The following is a 22,432-nucleotide window of genomic DNA, read 5'->3' as shown; positions in this document are numbered from 1 at the left end:
TGCAGCAGCATCTATGGAGCGAAGAAAATAGGCGACGTTTCGGGCCAAAACACTTCTTCACTCTGAAGAAGGGTTTTGGCCCGAAACGTCCCCTATTTTCTTCGCTCCATAGATCCTGCTGCACCCGCTGAGTTTCTCCAGCAATTTTGTGTACCTTCGATCGTCCAGCATCTGCAGTTCCTTCTTGAACATTTTATGGACCTCATCTCTCTTTCTCTTTCTCTAGTTTTTTCCTGTCTCATGTCTGCTTTCTCTTCAGTTTAAAGCCTGAAATCTTGCTAGTCCTAACATGGCCATTTCATTTCTTGAATGCATGTACCACCAGACTCGGGAACAGCTTATTCCCCTCTGTTATCACACCGCTGAACGGTCCTTCTGTAAGCTAGGGTGCAGTCCTGATCTTCCAACCTACCATATCCTGGACATTTTCTCTGAAACTGCAATGCTATCATGCTGTAAACCCACATTTTACTCTCTTCCTACCCACAAATCCAGTGCATTAATTCCATTAAAGTTAGACACAAAAATCTGGAGACACTCAGCAGGACAGGTTGGTAGCATCTCTGGAGAGAAGGAATGGGTGAAGCTTTGGGTTGAGTCACTTATTCAGACCATTAACCAACATTTGCAGTTCCTTCCTCGGGTGTTTCACAGAGGAAGAGGACTTAACTTTCTGGTGCCTTTCCCCACAGTGGGGAAAATTTTTGATTCTGCCATGGGGGGACGTTTGTGTTGAATTCTATAATGTGTTGTGTCCATTTTCTTTAATTTTTTTAACCATATTTTTCTATGGTTTGTATGGAAACTTTTTATCTATTTTATGTAAAGCACTTTGGTGTCAATGTGTGTTGACTTATAACGTGCTATATAAATAAAACTTACTTACTTCCTATGCATTAATTCCATTTATGTAGAAAGATTTCTTTTCTTGTGCTTTTCGTTAATAAACTGCACTGGGCCTCTTTTAACTATACAGTATGTTACAAAAGTGAAATAATCTGTCTTCCCATTCAAAATTTGGTGTCAATGCCAGACGATAAATTAAATTAGAAACTCAATTTTTTATGAAAGATGTTTTGCTTTTCCATGATCTTCAGAGATTGGGATGTGCCTTCATTCTTCCTCGGATCTGACAAAGCCATTATTTAATGCGCTAAACTATTATATTTTACTTGTCTTGATATATTGGATATTGCAAGATACTCCGATTATAATTTGTGAACCCGCGCTAACAGTGAACATTATCCAGTCTTGTAAATAATTTAAAATCTCTGAATACTGTAATGTTGAAGTGAGAGATCAAATTTCAGGTATAGTCCCTTTCAGGTGAGTTCTCTTCTGTTTTTTAGTTGGGTGTGTCCAGAATGAGTTGCTGGTGGCTTAGGTTTGAGTGTGTATTTTGCGTGACTGTTATGTTCATGCCAGCTGCTTTCTGAGTCATGCATTTGAAATACCGAGGGTTGTATGTTTTTTCCAAACGATGCTTGCAGTCCTATAAGTTGAATGTAGCTAATACTCAGTGGTATTTAAAAGGGTTCTCATTTCTGTTCACTGAATAATTCCCACACTTGCAATTTTAACTAACTTGATTCCTGAATGAAAAGACGAAAGTGCTGGATTAACCCAGCCAGTCAGGCAATTTCTCCAGAAAAGGGTCGGGACCCTTCTTCAGATGCTCCAGCATTTCCCTTTTATTGTAAACCAGCACCTGCAGTTCCTTGTATCTTGTTAAGGGGTTGGACAGGCTAGATGCAGGAAGATTGTTCCCGATGTTGGGGAAGTCCAGAACAAGGGGTCACAGTTTAAGGATAAGGAGGAAATCTTTTAGGACCGAGATGAGGAAAACATTTTTCACACAGAGAGTGGTGAATCTGTGGAATTCTCTGCCACAGAAGGTAGTTGAGGCCAGTTCATTGGCTATATTTAAGAGTGAGTTGGATGTGGCCCTCGTGGCTAAAGGGATTAGGGGGTATGGAGAGAAGGCAGGTACAGGATACTGAGTTGGATGATCAGCCATGATCATATTGAATGGCGGTGCATGCTCAAAGGGCCGAAGGGCCTACTCCTGCACCTATTTTCTATGTTTCCCGAATGATTGTTTAGAATTCCTGAATGGTTAGCGCTTGAAGTTGTTTGTCACAGCTAAACGTTCTAGCTTTACACTTTGGGGGCAATTTGGTCACTCCCGTGCAGAAGTAATTATGATATGTAATTATGGCACATTTCACATAAAGTGCAAGTGAAATGAATTTGTCAGCAGCGGTACAATGATAAAGAACGCACAATACACAAAAAAAATTAACAGTACTGGAGTAACTCAGTGGCTCAGGCAACATATCTGGGGGACATGGATAAATGACATTAAATGCTAGCATTTATTTCAAGAGGTAGAATACAAAAACAGGGATGTAATGCAGAGGCTGGATTAGGCGGTGGTCTGGCTGCATTTGGAGTATTGTGAGCAATTTTGACCTGCTGAGTATCTTCAGCTTTTTTTCGGTTTCTTATTTCAGATTTTCAGCACCTACAATTTTTTTTTTTTTAATTTACTGCATCTCAGGGTAAATGCCTGTCTTGCTTTCAGAATGTATTGAGACAAAGCAAATGAATCCCTAGAAGTAAGGATTTATTTACATGATAGAATAGTTGAGACTTGCTGCAAACTTATTCATGAAATTGCGTGTTAGTCACTCCAATTTTTGTTACCCAATACGATCGCAACACCAACATACCAGTATTTTGCATGCTTTGGGACTTCAAAGCTAGATTGTACATGGATTTTTTTTTTTTAACAGTTTATAATTATGCAATGGTTTTATCACTGAAGGATGCTATTCAGCTGTCAAGTATGCAGCAGTCAAACTGGTCTTGCCCTCCACAGTACTGCTGATTCTTTCCTTTCACATGTCTTGTTCCCTGATGAATGCTACAATTGAATGGCCCCACTGCTACTCTTAAAGCAATATATTCCAGACCCTAAATACATGCCACGTTCATTGAAAATAATTTTATTTCCTTGTGACTCTAGTTCTTTTATCTGTATCCTAAGGGCTTGAACTTTATTTCGCCTTCCATCACAGTGATGAATGTGTCGGAGTTACTGTGGTGGATGTTCATGTTAAAATGTGTTTTTGAGTGATTTGTTACTTTTAATTGTATGACTGACCTGGCAAAAGAAATTCCTCATATGTTGCAAAACATACTTGGCGAATATAGTGTGATTCTGTGATTCTAGTTCTTGACCGCTGGACTAATCCATCTATACCCTTAATGATTTTTAAATATCCTTCTCACTTGGCATCCAAACTTCCTTTGTTCTGAGGTAGACAAAAATGCTGGAATGCAGCAGCATCTATGGAGCGAAGGAAATGGGCAACGTTTCGGGCCGAAACCCAACCTTGCTTTCTCCAAATTTCCCAAGTGAATGAATTCCCTTGTTTGTAGCATTATTTTACTAAATCTTTGTGCCATTTTGAAAAGTTTTTGTGTCTTTCCCAAAATTTGATGCCCAGAACTGGATATAATACTGCGGTTGTGACTGAACAAGATCAAGCATTTTTTTTTGTATCTAAAGGCTCATTGTGTCTTTCTTGCTCTTGAAATCTGTGCTTCAATTCATGAAGTCCAAGATTCCATCTGATGTTTTAACCACATCCAAATGTATTCCACTACTATCGACAAACTTCTCATATATAACAGGATAAGTATTGGTGAAAGTTCATGTATTAACTAGTAAGATCAGCATTAATCTTGCATAGTCAAACATAATCCAAGTCGGGCACAATTAAAATTGTGACAGACAGAAAGAATGAGCCTTCTCTGCTTTGTATCTTTGAAAGGGCTTTGCTTAAATCTAAAATTTGTTAAATCTAGAATCTAGAAACTACTTTCTTGGCCTTGAGGGCTTGACAATTGCACATTCCCTGTTACTGTGCAGAGTTGTCCTGCACCTTGAAAAATTGCCCAATTCAGCACTAGACTTGAATATTTTTGCAGTGCTTGTTTCTTGAGAATTTCCTTACCTATTCTGAAGGTTGTATAAACGAAAAGATATGATGACACAGCTATATGTTCAATACCATTCCATTACAAAAAAATTGAAATTGAAAGACCCCTGTCAGAAAAAAAACTGTTTGAGCAAACCATTGCAAGTGCATGTATCTTGACCGATCGCAGTGCATTCAGCAGTAGTGTGTGAACCCACATGTTTCTCTCCAATCCACTGCTAATAATGATCAATCAATCGCAGGAAATTGTCAGTTCCCTTCTCGTGCACTCGCAGGCCATGATTACGATTTTGGATGAATGTTTTTTGTTGGCTTTATTTTTCTACAACTTTAGCAAGTAAATGCAATATTTGCTAATGATTTTAAATCGCTGTCCATATGAGGTCAAGATAGGAATTGCTTTTATTTCCATTTTGTATATGCTTGGCCAAAATCTTTCCCCTCCTAGTACTTGGGGTTTATCGCTCTATATAACTACATTTATTTTGTATTATACTTAATAATTTTGTGACAACAGAAACCATTTCATCTTACCAAGTCTAGTTTGCTTCACAGTGCAATCCCATTCATCGCTACTATCTTTTCTTATAACCTTTTGTCCCCACATTCTCATCGACTCTTCCATTTCACCCCTTCACCGCTAAACAAAATGGTTAAAGAGAGTCTAGAAGTGGGTGGAGGTGAGTTCACCACAGGAGTCCGAGACTGCCTGTGGGTACACTGGAGCATGTTCAAGAAATGTAATGCATAATACAGAACCAGATCCATTCTCTTGGATGCAATACTACAAGATATCACTGAATAGCTAACGAACGCACAAAGGTAAATGAAGAATATAATGGAAAGGACAAATTTAGCAAAGTCAATGCACATGTTTCATATAATCAGCAAGTAAATGGGAAAAGTAATGGTGGACATGTTGAGTGTTTCAATATTTGGAGTTGGACATAGGGAGAATCCCATGATTGCTAATTTGAATCAGAAATATGGACATGCCAAAATTAATTAAGCAATGCAACAGTAATGAAGTAAATAATTGGGTTTCTTGGACCCAATTGATGAAATCTTGTAGTTTTAAAGATTGCAGAGCCCAAACAATGTAATTATTTGGGAATTGGCTTTTTACATTGGAAAGTTGTCAATACAGTGTTGTTTGAGAAAGGCGACGGAATGAATCCAGGAAATAATGAAGCAAAGCCTAATCTGCATTGTGAGGAAATTATTATTGCCTATAATTACCTGAACACTTGGTCGAAGAAAGCCACCATGGAGTTGTAAAGAAGATAGACTCAAAATGCTGGAGTAACTCAGCGGGACAGGCAGCATATCTGGATAGAAGGAACGGATGACGTTTTAGTTTGAGACTCTTCTTCAGACTTCCTCGGACAAAGTATAGTTTGTACCAGAAGATTTTTGAAAAGTAGTGGACAGCAGACCAGCAATGAAGACTATCAAGGCTATTAATGAGATTTTTAAGCAACGTGGATGATAGTACAAAAAGCAATGTGTCTAAACTTATTAATGTATGAAGATAGGTGATTGGTAAATAAATTGAAGCACTGAGTTCTGAAGATATCAAACTACTTGGACAGTGTTTGATATGTTCAGTAGGGAAACTGATGGCACCAGTTGAAAAGTACTTTAGGAGACTGGAGGCTGAATGGGTATCTACAGATGCTCCTTGAATTACAATATTTTACGACTTTACGATGGTGCAAAAGCGATATACATTCAGTAGAAACAGTACTTCGAACTTTGATATTTTTCCCGGGCTAGCGATATGCGGTACGATATCCTAAAACAGGAGTTGCAATGGCTTCAAGAGCTGCAGCAAATCCGGTCAGCCAAGAAAAATAAAAAATAAAGAACTAAATAGTCCCTGAAAGGCGAGTGTCTTCTGCAAAACGCACGGTGAAAGGGAGCCGCTGTGAATCTGGTATAGGATAGCAGCAAATCATAGCAGCCGGACCCTGCAACAAAATCCAACAACTTTCTGCCCGGGCAGGCAAATGGCAAGGAATAATAATAATAATAATAATAACTTTATTTATAAAGCACTTTTAGGCAACATCAGTTACCACAAAGTGCTGTACATGGGAAATCACAAAAAGTTATCACAAATTACTAAAATCATTAAGACGACAGGACTATAAAAACAGTAAAAAATTAAAAGACATTAAAAGCAAGGAAGAGCAAAGAGTGGAGCCAGAACCTAGAGCACCTCAGCTGGTGCCTGCCGATGGGAAGGACGTCAATGGCCCAAGCCCCAGCTCAACGGGAGGGGAAGGTCAAGCAGCTCGAGACCAACAGCAGCCTGAAGTACAAAATACCCAATTGCAGTACAAAACTAGTCAATAGCAAGCAGAAGTTATAATCGCAGGCAATCAACCAAGTTTTGAGCGGCATTCAAAGCCGGCCGAGGGTTTCAGACCCTGCAACGTGCACCAGAAAACCTCTGTACACCCCAGTGCCTTCTCCCACTATTCTCGAGCCGTATCCAAAGATAGAGAATGTTTGGTCGGTTAGGTGTAATAAATGCATTTTGGACTTGCGATATTTTCGATTTACGATGGGTTTATCGGAATGTAACTCCATCGTAAGTTGAGGAGTACCTGTGTTGTATTTTTTTGTTTATTCTGAACGTTTTCTTTAAAAGTAGTACAGTGTTTAGATTTCTAAACAAGTTACCTTCTCTTTCATGTTCTTCAGTGTGCACACATTGCTGACCATACTGCAATTGAGAAATTTGCAAAGTATTCTTGGGCAGCTGTTAGTTAATTAATATTTTGTAGGAAGGAATTGCAGATGCTGGTTTAAACCGAAGATAGACACAAAATGTACTCAGTGGGACAAGCAGCATCTCTGGAGAGAAGGAATGGATGACATTTCGGGTTGTGACCCTTCTTCAGACTGATGTCAGGGGAGTGGGCGGTATATAGATAAGGAAGTGTAAGGTATGAAAACAGGACAAAGGCATGTAAGTGAAAACACTTTTAACTTGTCTTAATTTAGAATTTATCCCCTGTTTGTTGGTGTCTTTGAATGCAAATTGGAAAAGCATTTGAGAATAATTTACAGGGCTTTGCAAGGGTGGGAGAATGAATCTGGTGGGGTTGTTTTAATAGAAGCACGCAGTTTGATAGGCCAAATGGCAGCCATCTGCACCTGGGTAATATTGTGAAGCAGAACTAACTGCCTTATTACGTGACAGTAGCTACTATTACAATTAAAGTAGAACATACCATTTGTGTGTGAATTTGTTTTACGTGGGGGAGCCTTTGTACTCCAGCTGCAATGTGGTTTTGACTGAGTGAACCTTTAGTCTGTGGATTGTGACACGAGAATGAGGGAAAGTTTACAATGCAGAAGTTTCTGCCTCTACTGACGCTTCTGGACATTGAGTTCAAGACTCCTGCATTCTTCTGATCTACCCAGTTACACAGCAAATTCAAGATGCATAACTTTATTTGCACTCCCTCTGTTGACCCCCCCTCATCCAGTTCTTTTCCCCTCCTCCATCCATTTATCTCCCACCCCTTCCTGCTCCAAGTCCTCTATTTTCTTTTTATTTGCTCTCTACAACCCTCTAACCCTCCCTCTGGTTCTACATTTCACTCTCAGAATGCTTGTGCACCCTTCTGTCTCACTTTACGTCCAGCCTTTGGCATATATGGATGGAGATTATCGCCACCTCCTTCTCCCCGTATCACTTGCCAGTTCTTGCCCTTTTTCCTTGTTCCTTTACCAGCTTTTTCCTCTCTACTCCATCTTCCCGAAAAAGGGTCCTGACCCAAAACATCGCCAGTCCACCTCCCTGCACAGATACTGCCTGGCCTGTTGCATTCCTCCAGGACTTTTTTTTAATTCAAGATTCCAGCATCTTTGGTCTCGTGTCTCCCATGTTCTTTTGATTTCAATTTGGTATCCAGGTTTCCCATTATATGTCAATTCCAGCGTTAACAGATGTAGCAGTGGGACAATATGTTCTGAAAACAGGAAGTATCCATGTGAACAAAATGTTAGGCGCGTGTGCATATGTTTTGATCCAACTTCATGCATGTGGGACACATGACACCAGCTGGGATTGATTCAATGCTAAGGCTTTGCTACAGGATATTGCAATGAAAATAAACTATTTGCAAACTCCAAGGCAGTGATGTGCCCCAGTTCTTGATGTACTTTATTTTTCAATCTGACATTTCATTCCTTTTTAATAAAATTGTACCAGTGCAGGTGTTGCAAGAACAAATGCTGTAGGTGTTGGAAATCTAAATCACGGAAAGACTAATAGTTTAGTTTAAATATACAGTGAGGAAAAAGGCCGTTCGGCCCACTGAGTCTGTACCAACCAGCAATCACCCATACGCTATTTCTATCCTATACCCAAGGGACAATTTACAGGCATCAATTTACCTGCAAACTGTATGTAGACACAAAAAGCTGGAGTAACTCAGCGGGACAGGCGGCATCTGTGGAGAGAAGGAGTGTGTGAAGTTTCAGGGCGACCGAAACGTCACCCATTCCTTTTCTCCAGAGATGCTGCTGTCCCACTGAGTTATTCCAGCTTTGTGTGTCTATCTTCAGTTTAAACCAACATCTACAGTTCCTTCTTGTACAAACTGTACGTCTTTTGAATGTGGGAAGAAACCGAAGCACCCTGTGAAAACCCACGCAGTCACAGCGAGACCATGCAAACTTTGTACAGACAGCAGCTGTACTCGGGAACGAACCCTGGTCTCTAGCACTGCAAGGCAGCAGCTCTGCCGTTGGGTCAATTTGGATTGGGAGGTATTTGCGGAGAAAGTCATAGATTTGGCTATGGGACGTTTTATCAGAAGTGGGATATGGGCTTCGATTGGACATTCATAAACAAATGCACAGCCTGAAAATGATAGCAAAACAATAAATATCAATGCCCTGTTATAGAGTAGCAGCAGTGATTAAATAAAATATGGTTGAAACTACAAAGCTCACTATAGTTTAATTTAGAGATACAGGCACTTCGGCCCACTGAGTCCGCACCGACCACCGATCCCCGCGCATTATCTTTATCCTACACAAACTAGGGTACATTTTACATTTATATCAAGCCAATACCATACCAAGCCTCTTCTGTTGTAATAAAGCATGTATGGAAATGATAGTTGGTCAAGAGTAGGTGCGAAATGTTAAAAGCACAACAGAGATGGAGGAGTAAATTATAAATCGAGCAAAACTTAGTTCAACCATGACAGCAGAGCAGATTAATACCTGGGGCTCTTCCGTAGCACTGACATTGAATCTGCTCCTTCTGCAATCCTAGTAGCTCTTGCGCAACTATTTGAATCTTTTTTTTCAGTGATGGGAGGGGGGTCAGAAGGGTTTATTTTTTCACTGCTCCTGTCGTGACGAACAAACACAAATGTAATCGTTATAGCAAATTAGAAATCTGGAATAAAAATTAAATGCTGAAAAAGTAATCGGGTCAGGCAGCATCATGACCTGTTGAATGTTTCCAGCATTTACTGTTTTTAATTTAATTATAAACAGCTAGAAGAAATTAAAGCTAAAAATACCAGAGCCAAATTCTGAAGGATCATGAATTACTTGAAAAAGAACCTTTAAAGTTTTTGTCATAAAATCTTTAATGGAAAAGAAATCTGGTTTAATTTAGTTACCAGCTTCTGTTTCCAAGTCAAAATAGTTATCTATTCAGGCTGCCAGATGATTACGGCACTGGCTGCCTGATTTAGCAGTGAATGTCACCGGCTGCCAGAACACGTCAAAACATTTGCTTCCCAAGTAACTTTCTGCCGTGGTCTTTGCACATGGGTTGTGTTTCCAGAGAGTGGACTTCTTCCTAACTGCACGATAGCTCCAGGCAGGATGCATTTCTCTAATACTTGCATTTATTTCATGGTTCCGCTTTTTTACACCAAAGCAGTGTTCAATGAAAACTCTTTGATCTGAAACATTAACTCCTCCACCCACCAGAAATGCTGCTTGATTGGCTGAGTTCTTCCGGTATTTGTTTTTTTGCTTCATATTCCTGCACCTGTGATTTTTATTTGTTGTCCCTGCTGTTTGTGGGATATCATTGTTGTTTATCGCCAGCTTAGCCTAACATTTGTAAGTGCAAATACCCTTACCAAGTTTCCATGGTGATAATTCCCATGTCAGTGGTACAGCCTTTTTCTAATTTGTGTGCATACTGTATTTTACCACCTCCTCGCCTTTCCAAACTTTTCTCCTCAAGTTTTGAAGTGGAGTTAATAATTTTAATTCTGCTGGGAGCTCTCTGCATTGAACCCGAGCCAATGGTAATGTTACCTGAACTAGAAAGTTGGAGGCTTTAAATTCTAGTCCAACACTAAACTCTATCCAAGCTGGTGTTTTGACTCTGGCCGGGAAAAGTCTCCTCCCGAAATGCTGCCTATCCCGCTGAGTTAATCTAGCATTTTATGTCTATCTTCGATTTAAACCAGCACCTGCAGTTCCTTCCTACACAGAACGTTTTGAAAGTTTGAGGGGGGTGGTTTTGAAGTGATGCCAAAAAGCATTTCAGCACAAATGTGGAAATTCACTCCTTCCAAAAACTGAACAGGTTGTTCCAACTTTGTAAACATCGAGATTGTTAATCATTGAGCAAAATTATTAAATGTAAAAAAATATTCAACATTAATATCCCCTCATCTAAATAAACAGGGGGCCTGCATACGAGGGCTTGATATTTACTTGTACTAATTGCATATTTCCTTCTGACATGGGAGGCGAGTTGGAAATTGGATCCAAAATTGGCTGCTTAATGAGGCTGAGGTAAATGGTAGATGACTGTGTTGGTGAGTGAAACCCATGACCAGTAGTGTACCACAGGGATCAGCTGGGATCCCTGCTGTTTGATTATAGCTAAAATGATGAGGATTGAGGTGATATGTTTCCAGATAACACAAAAATAGTGATGAGGTGGACATAGCTGATGGAATTTAATCCTGGTAAGTGTAAAGTGGTCAATTAAGAAAAAGAGACACATAATGAACTAGGACCCAGAGTATTAAACGGAAGGACCTTGTGTACAAGCACTAGCAAGTGAACATTTTTTTTTAACTCTCTTCCAGGATTTAAAGTTGAGGAAAAAGCTAAAGTGTACGTTTGGCTTGGTGGTGGTGCAAGTAATGAACCCTTTCTGGAGCATGTCTACAAGTTCTGCTCGAAAGGTAATGAAAATTTATGTCAAAGGCAATTATTTATTCTCTTGAGTAAGTTTAAGATCTACTATCTTTTTTGATTGCAATCTAGGAAAACGCTCTACTTATATTCTAAATGACTAGAATGTTTCTACGTTAACAAATATTGCATGTGAAAATAATTTTTGTATTTTTACTGATAGTAAACAATAATTTGCTGATGGTGACAGTAGTGACAGATTACTGGTTACACTGGAACCAAGTAGGTTGTTTAGTTAAGCAAGTAGCTATGCAGCCTAATACCATCTTTCATCATTCGACCTGTGACCCTGCCCTTCAAATGTACATCCTGATAATTTTTAAATATCTGCTACCACCTTTTTCAAGCCCCTGGAGTGAAAATGTTTTCTTCCTAATAATCTGTTCACCAATTACTTTAGGTAGACAAAATTGCTGGAGAAACTCGGCGGGTGCGGCAGCATCTATGGAGCGAAGGAAATGGGCAGGGTTTCGGCCCAAAACGTTGCCTATTTCCTTCACTGCATAGATGCTGCCGCACCCGCTGAGTTTCTCCAGCAATTTTGTCTACCTTTGATTCTCCAGCATCTGCAGTTCCTTTTTCAACATCAATTACTTTAAATACTTCCCTCCTTTTCACATCGCCAACGCATCTCTCCAGTAATGTGGTGAATCAGAATTGCATATGCTATCTTAGCTTTGACCCAAGGAGCACTGTGTGCAGTTCGAACATATTCTCCCTGCTTTCATAATCAAACTAAGGTCAGAAAGGTAAGCATACTGCCAATCTTATTAACCACCACTTGTTTTTTTACCATTTAAGATCCAATTTGCCTTTGACTTTGCATCCTTTGACCTGTTACCCTTTTGACTAGCCTAGTGTGTGAGATCTTTTATATTAAAAAAAACACAATGTTTACATCCACAACATTATTTTAAACACTTGACAATATTGTGGAACACTTCATAATTTAAAATATCTACCCATGATAATGGCTTTGTATTGTACAGAAATCTGACAGTGAAGAAAGAAGTGCATCTGGTGAACAGAAGACGAGTCCACCAAGGTCTTCAGCAACCAAGAAACAGTTGCCCTCTATACCAAAAAATGCCATTCCTGTAACTAAACCGATATCTCCTATCACATCTACACAGTCAACAAATGGTACACATGCTTCTTATGGTCCGTTCTACCTAGAATATTCACTCCTTGCTGAATTGTAAGTAGTATTATTTTTATTTTCAATTCATTCCTAATAGTAGTATATGACTGGTCTTAAATTAATATTTTTCCATGAAATTTGCAGAAATAAATGAGGTAATAAAATACAACTAAGACCTGTTTATTAAACATTGCTGTATTGACACAATTCTACGTATAATTCTCAATTATCCCTTCATAGAATATGTAATATCTTTATTTTGAAATGAAAATCTGTACATAAATTGAAATGGGCATATGTCATAGCTACAAGTTTTTTTAGAAACTTAATTCATTTGAATAGTTATTTGACCTTGTTGATCTGATAATATCTACTTGACAATTCTGATATTTATAATATTTTGCAGTACCTTAGTTGTAAAGCAAAAACTGCCTGGTGTGTACATACAACCTTCCTATGGCTCCGCATTAAGTAAGTATTCTTATAACAGGATAAAAATAGTTTTAGTTGAACTCTTTCTGCTTTGTTTTTTTTTCCCTCGTTTTGAACAATATTGTTGTCCCTTTTCCCCCCACAGTGTGGTTTGGAGTGATTTTCATTAGACATGGGTTATACCAGGATGGCGTTTTTAAATTTACGATTTACATCCCTGACAACTATCCAGATGGCGATTGTCCTGTAAGTGATGTTCAAACTTAATTCCTTTACGATATGTTTAATTTATCAACTTGCACAGTGTCGATATATTTACTGTTTAAGATAAAACCAATTTTGATTTAAATAGTATAATGTATTGCTTTCTATCACTATTTATTTCTTTGCTGTCAGTCTGCCAAATAGAGGAATAAAATAGCAACTTATGAGTGCCATATTTCCCCAAATAAATCACAGCTGAACTGATTCAAAGATGCTTCCTCACTCTTGTAGTCAAAACACCCAAAGCTGGAGGACTTCAATGGGTTAGACAACATCTATGGAGGGAAATGGACAGAGACAGATACAAAAAGCTGGAGTAACTTAGCTGGTCAGACAGCATCTCTGGAAAAAAAGAATAAATTACGTTTCGGGTCGAGACCCTTCTTGAGACCGCTGAAGGGTTCTGTCCTGTTTTGCTCCTTTCCCTCCACACATGCTACCTAGCCCGCTGACTTCCTCCAGCCGTTTGCGTTTTAGTCAAATGTTCAGCATCTACTGTCTCTTGTGTCTGTCTTTCTTGCTCTCTCCATTTTTTGTGTTGCTCCGAGTGAGTTCTCTTGTGACATTTTTGGTGGCAGTTCCCTTGATTTGAGAACTGTCAGATTATTTTAACTAACATGGACTTAAGTAAGGTCTTGATGCTGTCAGACCTGCTATGAATCTCTCGTAGTAAAAGCTAAACTGCTGGAGGAACTTGGCAGGTCAGGCTGCATCTATGGAGGGAATGGACAGTTCAGGACGGGACCCTTCATCAGTTTGGAAAGTCACCAGTTTGTTTTTATAACATTGTTGAAAATCTTATAACTTGTAACCTGGTTGACATTGAAATATGTCAAATATAACTTATAACCAATGCATTTGTTTATGAACACATATTAGAATTTGTCAGTATTAATGTGACTGATAACCTGGAGTGGGGGAGACCACCGAGGCATTGGATAATTGTGAATATGCAGGTATTATTATAATTTAATTGTAAGGTTTCAAGAGAGAGCTAGATAGGGCTCTTAAAAATAGCGGTGTCAGGGGATATGGGGAGAAGGCAGGAACGAGGTACTGATTGGGGATGATCAGACATGATCACATTGAATGGTGGTGCTGGCTCGAAGGGCCAAATGGCCTGCTCCAGCACCTATTGTCTATTGTGTTGTGTGGTGTAAGTTTAAAACATGGAGATGTGTAGGGCAAGTTTATTTTTGAGTGGTGGGTGAGTGGAACACATTACTGAGGGTTGTGGTGGTAACAGATACCATAGTGACCTTTGGATAGGTGCATGGAAGTCCAGGGAATAGAGGGATATAGATGTGCAGGCAGATGAGATCAGTTTAACTTGCCATCATGTTTGACCCAAACATTGTGAGTTGAAGGGCCCATTCCTGTGCTGTACAGTTCTACATTATATGCTCTATGTAATACAGAAACTGAAAGTTGATGCATTTGGCTTGTCTTTTCAAAAATAACAAGAATTACCTTTTGCCTAACACCAGTAATGACTTGAGAAAAAACATTCTGAACTAAAACAAAATTAAAGACCAATGTGATATTTTGATTTTGTCAATGTTCTGCTAGCAGTGAAAATTAATTGCTGTAATTCTAAAATATCTTGAATAATAATGTATTTGGATCGATCATCTATTTTAATGTTCTGCATTCTTTTAGCGCTTGATATTTGATATACCAGTCTTCCATCCATTAGTCGATCCAACGACAGGAGAATTAGATGTAAAGAGAGCATTCACAAAATGGAGGTTAGTATGTTTTGCCTTCTCCAATTTAGTCAACATCTCAACCTATATTCTGTGGCAAAAAATATTTGTGGGGTCTGTGTGGTATAGATTTTGTTATAGAATTTGCAAACGGGTGCAACATTTAGGCAGCAAACAATCTAATGAGACGGGATTTAATAAATGGCAAACCATGAAACAAAACCACAGACATTTAACATTGCAGTCTTTTATCGTTAATTCTACCTTAGTAAACTAATCCTTTAAAAAAAACCTCACAGCTTATTTAACAAAACTTCTCATTGAGAATACAATGAGAACAGTGTGTAAAAAGTTAGAAATGGAATTGAGTAACAATTTTCGTTTCGATTGCATCTGCAAAGAATGCAACAAGATAGCCTGGGGTGGAGCAATGACGGGAACTTGGAGATTCTCCTATTGAAACTATATGATGCCAAAGTTGTCATTTGAAATTATGGTGCCAGCCTCAACTGTGGGTATTGCCATAATTCAATGCACCTTGACCTCTAATATTACTACCTCAATAACTCTACCTCAGTTGCTGCAAACCAGGGTGAATCTGCTCTGTTAATCATTTATTGCCTCTCGAGTCCCAAGGAACGAAGGTTACAAAAAAAATGGTGGACACCACCTGGTCCATCTCCTCACCTTAGAAGGAAGCTATAAGAGGCACTGCCTCAAAGACTGCCAGCATCGTCAATGATCCATTCCAACGTTGCCATGCTCTCATTTCACTCCTACCATCGGGAAGAAGGGAGAGGAGTCGGAATATCATGACCTCCAGTTTTAAGAGCAGCCTCTTCCCAGCAACACTGAACACTGCAACACACTAACCACTTTATAGATTCTGGACAGTCTTGGCTGCATTGTGGACTTTTGTTTATTTTTTTTTTTCCACTAGCATTGGGTTTCTTTTTATACAATTTATGTGTATTGTGTTTACAAGACAGTTATGTTGCTGCATGTAAGAATTTCATTGTTCCAGTGTTGGAACATATGACAAGGAAACACTCTTGAATCTTGGGATAGTGGGGGAAAGTAACATAATGATAAAATGTAAATGATGCAGAATATATTGTGATTCCTTCCTGATGCCTTTATATGTACTTGGATCCCACAGGCGAAATCATAATCATATCTGGCAGGTGTTGATGTATGCCCGCCGGGTGTTCTACAAGATTGATACAGTTAATCCCTTAAACCCTGAAGCTGCAGTACTGTAAGTTTTAATATTTGTAACCCACCTAAACTGAAAGTTGCTCTTATCTTTAAAACCAATTTTGCACCTGAATTTAAATAGACCTAATTGCAGAACAGTTTGACTTTTTGTTTGAACAAAGAAGCTGGTGGTGAATCTTGTTTTTTACCACAGGAAGTTGTGGAGGCCAAATCAATGGATTTTTTTTTAAGGGTGAGATTGATGGATTCTTGATTAGTATGGGTGTCGGGGAGGTCTGGAGAATGGGGTTGAGAGGGAAAGATAGATCAGCCATGATTGAATGGCAGGGTAGACTTGATGGGTTGAATGGCCTAATTCTACTCCTAGAGCAAATGATCTTGCTTTTGGAGTTGGTTGCAAAGTGGTGGCACTCTCAGCTAACTTGACAGCTGTCCACAAAGTACTAACTGCAGATGTTGGTTTATGCCATAGAAAGACACAAAATGCTGGAGTAACTCAGCGGGTCAGGCAGCATCTCACAATTGCTGGCATACATATCCCCTCTCACGATGTAATTTGCTGTGGAGCATCGGTTCTGTAGAGCTGGAGAAATACGTAAACAAGAAATGGTCATTTAACCATTTTTTAAAAACTTACTCTCACTTCATGCAACAAAGCATTAAGTTTGAGGGTAGACACAATGCTGGAGAAACTCAATGAGATCAGTTTGGTTAAGACGGAATGAGCGGAGGTGTTCAGTGAAACGATCTTTCTTAAATATTAAGTTTGAGGGTTTAGTTTAGGGATACAGCATGGAAACATGCCTTTCGGCCCACTGAGTCCGCACCGACCAACGATCCTACACACACATCAAGCCAAGTAACCCACATACTTGTGCATCTTTGGATTGTGGGAGGAAACTGAAGATCTTGGAGAAAACCCACACGGTCACGGGGAGAGTGTACAAACTCTGTACAGACAGTACCCACAGTCTGCACCGAACCCGGGTCCCCGGCGCTACAAGGCAGCAACTTGTTGCGGCACTGTAACGCCCTACGGGTATTCCTAAAGTCTTTCAATGTGCTAATATTTGAATGTTATACTGGAGATGATCAGAAAGTGGAGGTCACTAGGGTAGCACGCAATTACTGGCCGTAGTTTTTTTTTTAATTTCCCCGCTTCATTGTACATGTGAACATCCAGAGTTTGTTACCAAATTCATAGTAATGGTAACATTTACAAAATCCAATCCATTATTGATAGTTTTTTGTGTTTAAAGTGACCTTTCAAAAATACTGATGTTTGAGCTGAATATTTACAATTTTAGAAGTTATCTGAAAAACGATGGAGGGAAATGAGTACGTTTGTCTTGCAATTTTAAAACATAAGGACAGACTAGCACAGGAATAGGCTCTATGGCCCACGATGTCTGTGTGGAACATGATGCCAAGCCAAGCTAATCTCATCGGCTTACACATGATCCATTCCCTGCATGTGCTTATCTAAAAGCCTCTTAAACGGCACTCGTATCTGTCTCCACCGTCACCCATGACAACGTGTTTTAGGGGACCCACCACCCTCTGTGTAAAATAAATAAATAAAACAGCTTTGGCTACACATCTCCTTTTAAACTTTGCTCTCTCACAGAGGCTATGCCCTCTAACCTTTGACATTTCCTCCCTGGGAAAAGGGTTGTGACAGTCTACCTTCTCTGTGCCTTTCATTTTATATACAAGTCAAGTCAAGTCACATTTATTTTTATAGCACATTTAAAAAACAACTTTCGTTGGCCAAAGTGGTTTGCATTTGTTATAAGAATAGCACAACAAAACAAACTACATACATATATACATGTAGCCCTCACTCAGAGGAAGTCAGGAAAGGCTTGGGAGTATAGATAAGTCTTTAGTCTTGACTTAAAAGAGTCGATGGAAGGGGCAGTTCTGATGGGAAAGGGGATGCTGTCCCACAGCCTAGGGGCTGCAACCGTAAAGGCGCGGTTGCCCCTAAGCTTATGCCCAGACCGTGGGATATTCAGCAACCCCAAGTCGGCCGATCTGAGGAGCCTGGAGGTGAAGTGGTGGGTGAAAATACTTTTTATGTAGGTTGGGGCAAGCCCATTGAGGGCTTTGTAGACATGGAGGAGTATCTTGAAGTTTATACGGAACCGCACAGGGAGCCAGTGGAGGGAGGCCAGGATCGGGGTGATGTGGTCCCTTTTTCGGGTGCCCGTCAGGAATCTCGCTGCTGCATTTTGGACCAGTTGCAGGCGGGACAGGGAAGATTGGCTGATGCCAGTGTAAAGGGAGTTGCAGTAATCTAGGCAGGAGGAGATGAATGTGTGGATGATCTTTTCCAGGTCATCAAACTGGAGGAATTGTTTTATTTTAGCTATCGTCCGAAGCTGAAAGAAGCTAGCTTTGATTTGTTTGTCAAATTTCAGTGCCGAGTCAAATATCACGCCAAGGTGATATACTTCTATCAGGTTTCCCCTCAATCTCGGGCGTTCCATTGAAAACAATCCCAGTTTGCCGAACCTCTCCTTGCAGCTAATACCCCTAATCCAGGCAGCATTCTGGTCAAATTTTTAAATAGAGAATAGGATTTGAAGTGTTTGGAATATCGATCCGTCTTTCATCCCTCAAGTTGCTCTGAAACATCATGGGATTTTGTGTGGGTCAATGTCTATTAGCCACATCACCTAAATACCGCTAAGTTGTGTAAATATGCCTGCAGTGTTGATTTGTACTGTTGTGACTTTGTGCAGGTCTTATGATTTGATAATTTGAGGTTATTGCTCTGACAGAAATCTTATGCCTTCTTATCGAGTCCACGTCACAAGATTAGAAATTGATCGTGAACACACTTCTCTGCATACAATTGCTACTTGTGCGTGGCGGTGGAAACGGGGCCGTGACGTGAACGCGTTTTCCTTGACCCCATGCCGTCACTAAAATCATCAAAGAATGTACAGGATAATTAAGATAAAACAGATGTGAATTAAAGATTTGAAAGCAAGCACTGCAGTTTTAAGCCCAGCCTTTCTGCATTTTTCAATTGTTCTCAAACATGCTTGATTAGAAATCATTGAACTAGTCAGTCTGAAGTTGTACTTTCTTTTTCAGATATGAAAAAGACATTCATTTATTCAAAGGAAAAGTAATTGATAGTGTGAAACTATGCAATAGTCATCTTTTTGATCAACCTACAATGGATGACCCTTATGCAATTAGGTGAGTTTTTGTCTTTTGGAAACTAATTGATACCTTGCCATCAGTAAGTTTCTTGTGCATAACCTATTTTTTTGCAAGTCTGTATAGAAGTTTGTCTGCCAGCTTGTTATTGTCACAAGTAAAAGATCATTTAGATATTGTCTACAAGTAGTAGTTTTATATTTGGTCAGTCACTTGAGTATCATTTGTGCTTTTGTATACGGAGACATTTTGCTGAACTGTATTTCGGTACCTGTGACGATCGGGCATCATTGAACCATTCTTTAAAAAAAAATCATGAATCCATGAAGTGGGAACTTGGTAACAGCTTAAATATTCAAATGGTAAGAATAGGCTGGGAAGGCAGTAGATCTCAACCTCGTCAGGACTTCCGTGGGCCAAATTTACTTCCTGCAGTGGGGCTGTGGAACTCTGTCCCGGCCGGAGCCAGCAGATCCGTTCCCGTAGTCAACTTCAGAGGCCAACTTCGCAGGCTGGTATCTCGGTCCCTCAGCTGCCTAAACTGGCAGTTCCAGGACTTGTCTTAGGCCATGACCACTGTTGGTCCGACAAAACGGATAATCCTGAAAGTCTCTGGAAACAAGGGTGTCAGAAAAGCTGTGCTAGACCTGTACTTCAGCTAGTCTGCAGATGAACGGAATAGTTTTTTTTAAGGCAGAAAAGTCAGAAGATCACTTGGTAAAGCTGCTTAAGGGCTGTCAATGCTTGTGGAATCTCATACCACCATGGAAGCATTGATTTTAAAGCAGGTAAACATTCTGACCTACATGTGCAAAGTGAGAGTTAAATATTATTTTATTTTAAAAAATGTATCTGTTTCTTCCAAAGCTTTTCACCCTGGAATCCAGCAGTGCACGAAGAAGCCAGAGAGAAGATGTTATCTCAAAAGGTAAATCAATCTCCTACATTGTATATTGAAAAGCATTGTGTTCATGGGTACCTGGCTAACATGTCAGCCAGCTGACCTGTTCCCCATGACAAATGCCCTGTGCAATCCTTGAACGTAACTCTTATCACTTCTTGACCACGACTGCTTTGTATTGGATGCTGGTGCAAAACGAGTGCTTGTGTGCATTTCAAACAAAGCTCACACAAATACTTTTTTATTATATGCAGTAATATTTTGGCCTGGTGCCATTGGAGTTCTCATTTGAGAGAAATCTGCTCCACAACAGTTCCTCTTGCTCTGTTTTCAGTAGCACTGTTCAAATAATAGTCTTGAACTTTTTATTTTCATCTTCCTTTCTCTTCTCGTGCTCAATTCCAACCCACTCCTTTCACAGATGTATTAAAGATTAAACATCATCTTGGATACGTTCCTCCGTTGTTGTACCTTACCCAAACGTATCCAGGGTTCAGACTTCTGGTGCTTAAGTCTCCCAAGTTATTTAAGTCCTTCCCTTGGCCTCGACATGTTTTACGATGAAACTTGCCTCTTTAGGCCGAATGTTTGGTCATGTCCTAACATCTTGTATGGCTTGAAGTCATATTTTGGTTAATTATGGTGTTGTGGAATATTATTATGGTAAAAATAAAATCATAATTATAGTGAAATCTTTACGATGTTCTCTTTCTACTCTGCTATTGGTAAGAAAGCTTTTTGCCCCTCAGTCCACCTTTAAAATGAACTTCAAACTGTGAGCCCCCTTTCATGTTATATACTTGCCAACCTTGTAAAAAGCTTTAAGGGACTAGTTATAGAAGTTGTGATACTATTTCCCATTTTATTGTGCAGCCTTGCGTTAGAATTGTGAGATGCATGGTAATTTTACATTTTCTCTTGCGTAGAGGAAGCCTGAAGATCAGATGAAAAGCATGCACGTGTCTGGTCTTTCCTGGGTCAAACCCGGTTCAACGCAGCCTTTCAGCAAGGATGAAAACACTGCACAAACCTAGTACATCTTATCAACGGCACACCAGGCACTTTCTACCCATTGAGGCATAATGGACGGTTAATTGAGATGTAATTGTTTTGTGTTGGGGCAGAAGTTGGACTTTTTAGCAGTGACAGTTTAAGAACAAAACTGCAGAAGATGGTGTTTCCTGACGCATAAATTATAAAATTTTAATTTTTTTTTGTTTGAATTCAACTTTTAACAAAGTTTGTAAGACTTGGATTTTTTTGGAGACCTCTACTACCTAGGTAATTTTGGCAATACAACTATCAATTATGTTGAGATGGTTAAACTGAATTGCGTGGTTCTTTCATAAAGACGTCACCCTTTTTGTAATACTGCCATTATGATGTAGAAATGTTTTTCATGTTTCGGGGCTGGCCACTGGAGATTTGTGATTTTGAGTTTAGACATTGAGTAATCATTCAGATCAACCACGTTTTTGCATAGTGTATGACTTTTCCATTTTCATAAAGTCACAATTGAGTTTTCTAAATGTAAATATTAGCATATAAATTTTGTAAATAGCATTTTTGACCCTATAGTTAGCACTTTGAGATGAAATGGTGCTGAAAATGACATCAGTTCATTGGATGATACATTTGGTAGGTTGATCTGTTGAAGGAACAGAGTGCTTTCGGTGAGCCAGAAGCTTGGTAATTTTGGTGGTCTTGGCCCCATTTTCATGTTCTGATATCTTGTGCAATAAAACAGCTCGTTGTGTTCTAAAAGTGCTGTTTACTTGCAGTGGGGTCTATTAAAAGGTGAAATAGCTGCAAGCCAAGCAACTGATGTCATGGCTTGAACTTTAAAATAAAAACAAACGAACTGCAACCTGCTCTTTCATGTTTATTTACTGTGTGTGCATGTACTTTTAGTACATGATGTCCATTTTGGCACAGAGTGTTGGAGTAACTCGGTGGGTCAGCCAATATCTCTGGAGAATGTGGATAGGTGACACTTTTGAGTTGGGACCCCCATTACCTATCCACGTTCTCCAGAGATGCTGCCCGACCCACTGAGTTACCCCAGCACTGTCTTTTTTTGTAATCCAGCCTCTGCAGTTCCTTGTCTCTGTCCTTTTGGATTTTAGTTTTTTAAGAATGTTGTCAATTCCAGTTAGGTACGACAGCCACAAGGTGGCGCTGTGTTGCAAATTGATCAGCTTTGGTTTTTGCTCGTGCAAACCTTTTAGCTGTTCATTTGTTTTTGAACGTTACGTTCTTGACCTAGTTGTGAATTATTTTTTTTTTCTCCTGCTTTGCTTATCAGCAAGACTGCAGATGCTGGAATCTTGCAAAGTGCTGAGGTACTCAGCGGGTCAAAAAAGCAACTGTGGAGGGAATGGACATA

At 39.6% G+C, this 22,432-nt stretch overlaps 1 protein-coding gene across 2 annotated transcripts in view; it reads left to right on the top strand.

Annotated features, from left to right (window-relative positions):
• Positions 1-21,913, top strand: part of aktip (akt interacting protein) — a 33,101-nt gene extending 11,188 nt beyond the window's left edge. For both annotated transcript variants that reach the window (XM_055648438.1, XM_055648437.1), the window contains exons 2-10: positions 11,102-11,200; positions 12,200-12,408; positions 12,758-12,822; positions 12,929-13,029; positions 14,707-14,795; positions 15,913-16,011; positions 19,077-19,184; positions 20,013-20,073; positions 20,973-21,913. In XM_055648438.1, the coding sequence (XP_055504413.1) occupies positions 11,159-11,200; positions 12,200-12,408; positions 12,758-12,822; positions 12,929-13,029; positions 14,707-14,795; positions 15,913-16,011; positions 19,077-19,184; positions 20,013-20,073; positions 20,973-21,080 (882 nt within the window). In that variant the 5' untranslated portion in view covers positions 11,102-11,158 and the 3' untranslated portion in view covers positions 21,081-21,913. The remainder of the gene's footprint in view (positions 1-11,101; positions 11,201-12,199; positions 12,409-12,757; positions 12,823-12,928; positions 13,030-14,706; positions 14,796-15,912; positions 16,012-19,076; positions 19,185-20,012; positions 20,074-20,972) is intronic.
• Positions 21,914-22,432: the final 519 nt, after the last annotated feature.

The sequence above is a fragment of the Leucoraja erinacea genome, chromosome 17, assembly GCF_028641065.1.
Source record: "Leucoraja erinacea ecotype New England chromosome 17, Leri_hhj_1, whole genome shotgun sequence".
NCBI classification, from domain to species: Eukaryota; Metazoa; Chordata; class Chondrichthyes; order Rajiformes; family Rajidae; genus Leucoraja; species Leucoraja erinaceus.
Note: the sequence above shows the minus strand (reverse complement) of the source record. Positions and strands in the feature narration are given on the sequence as shown.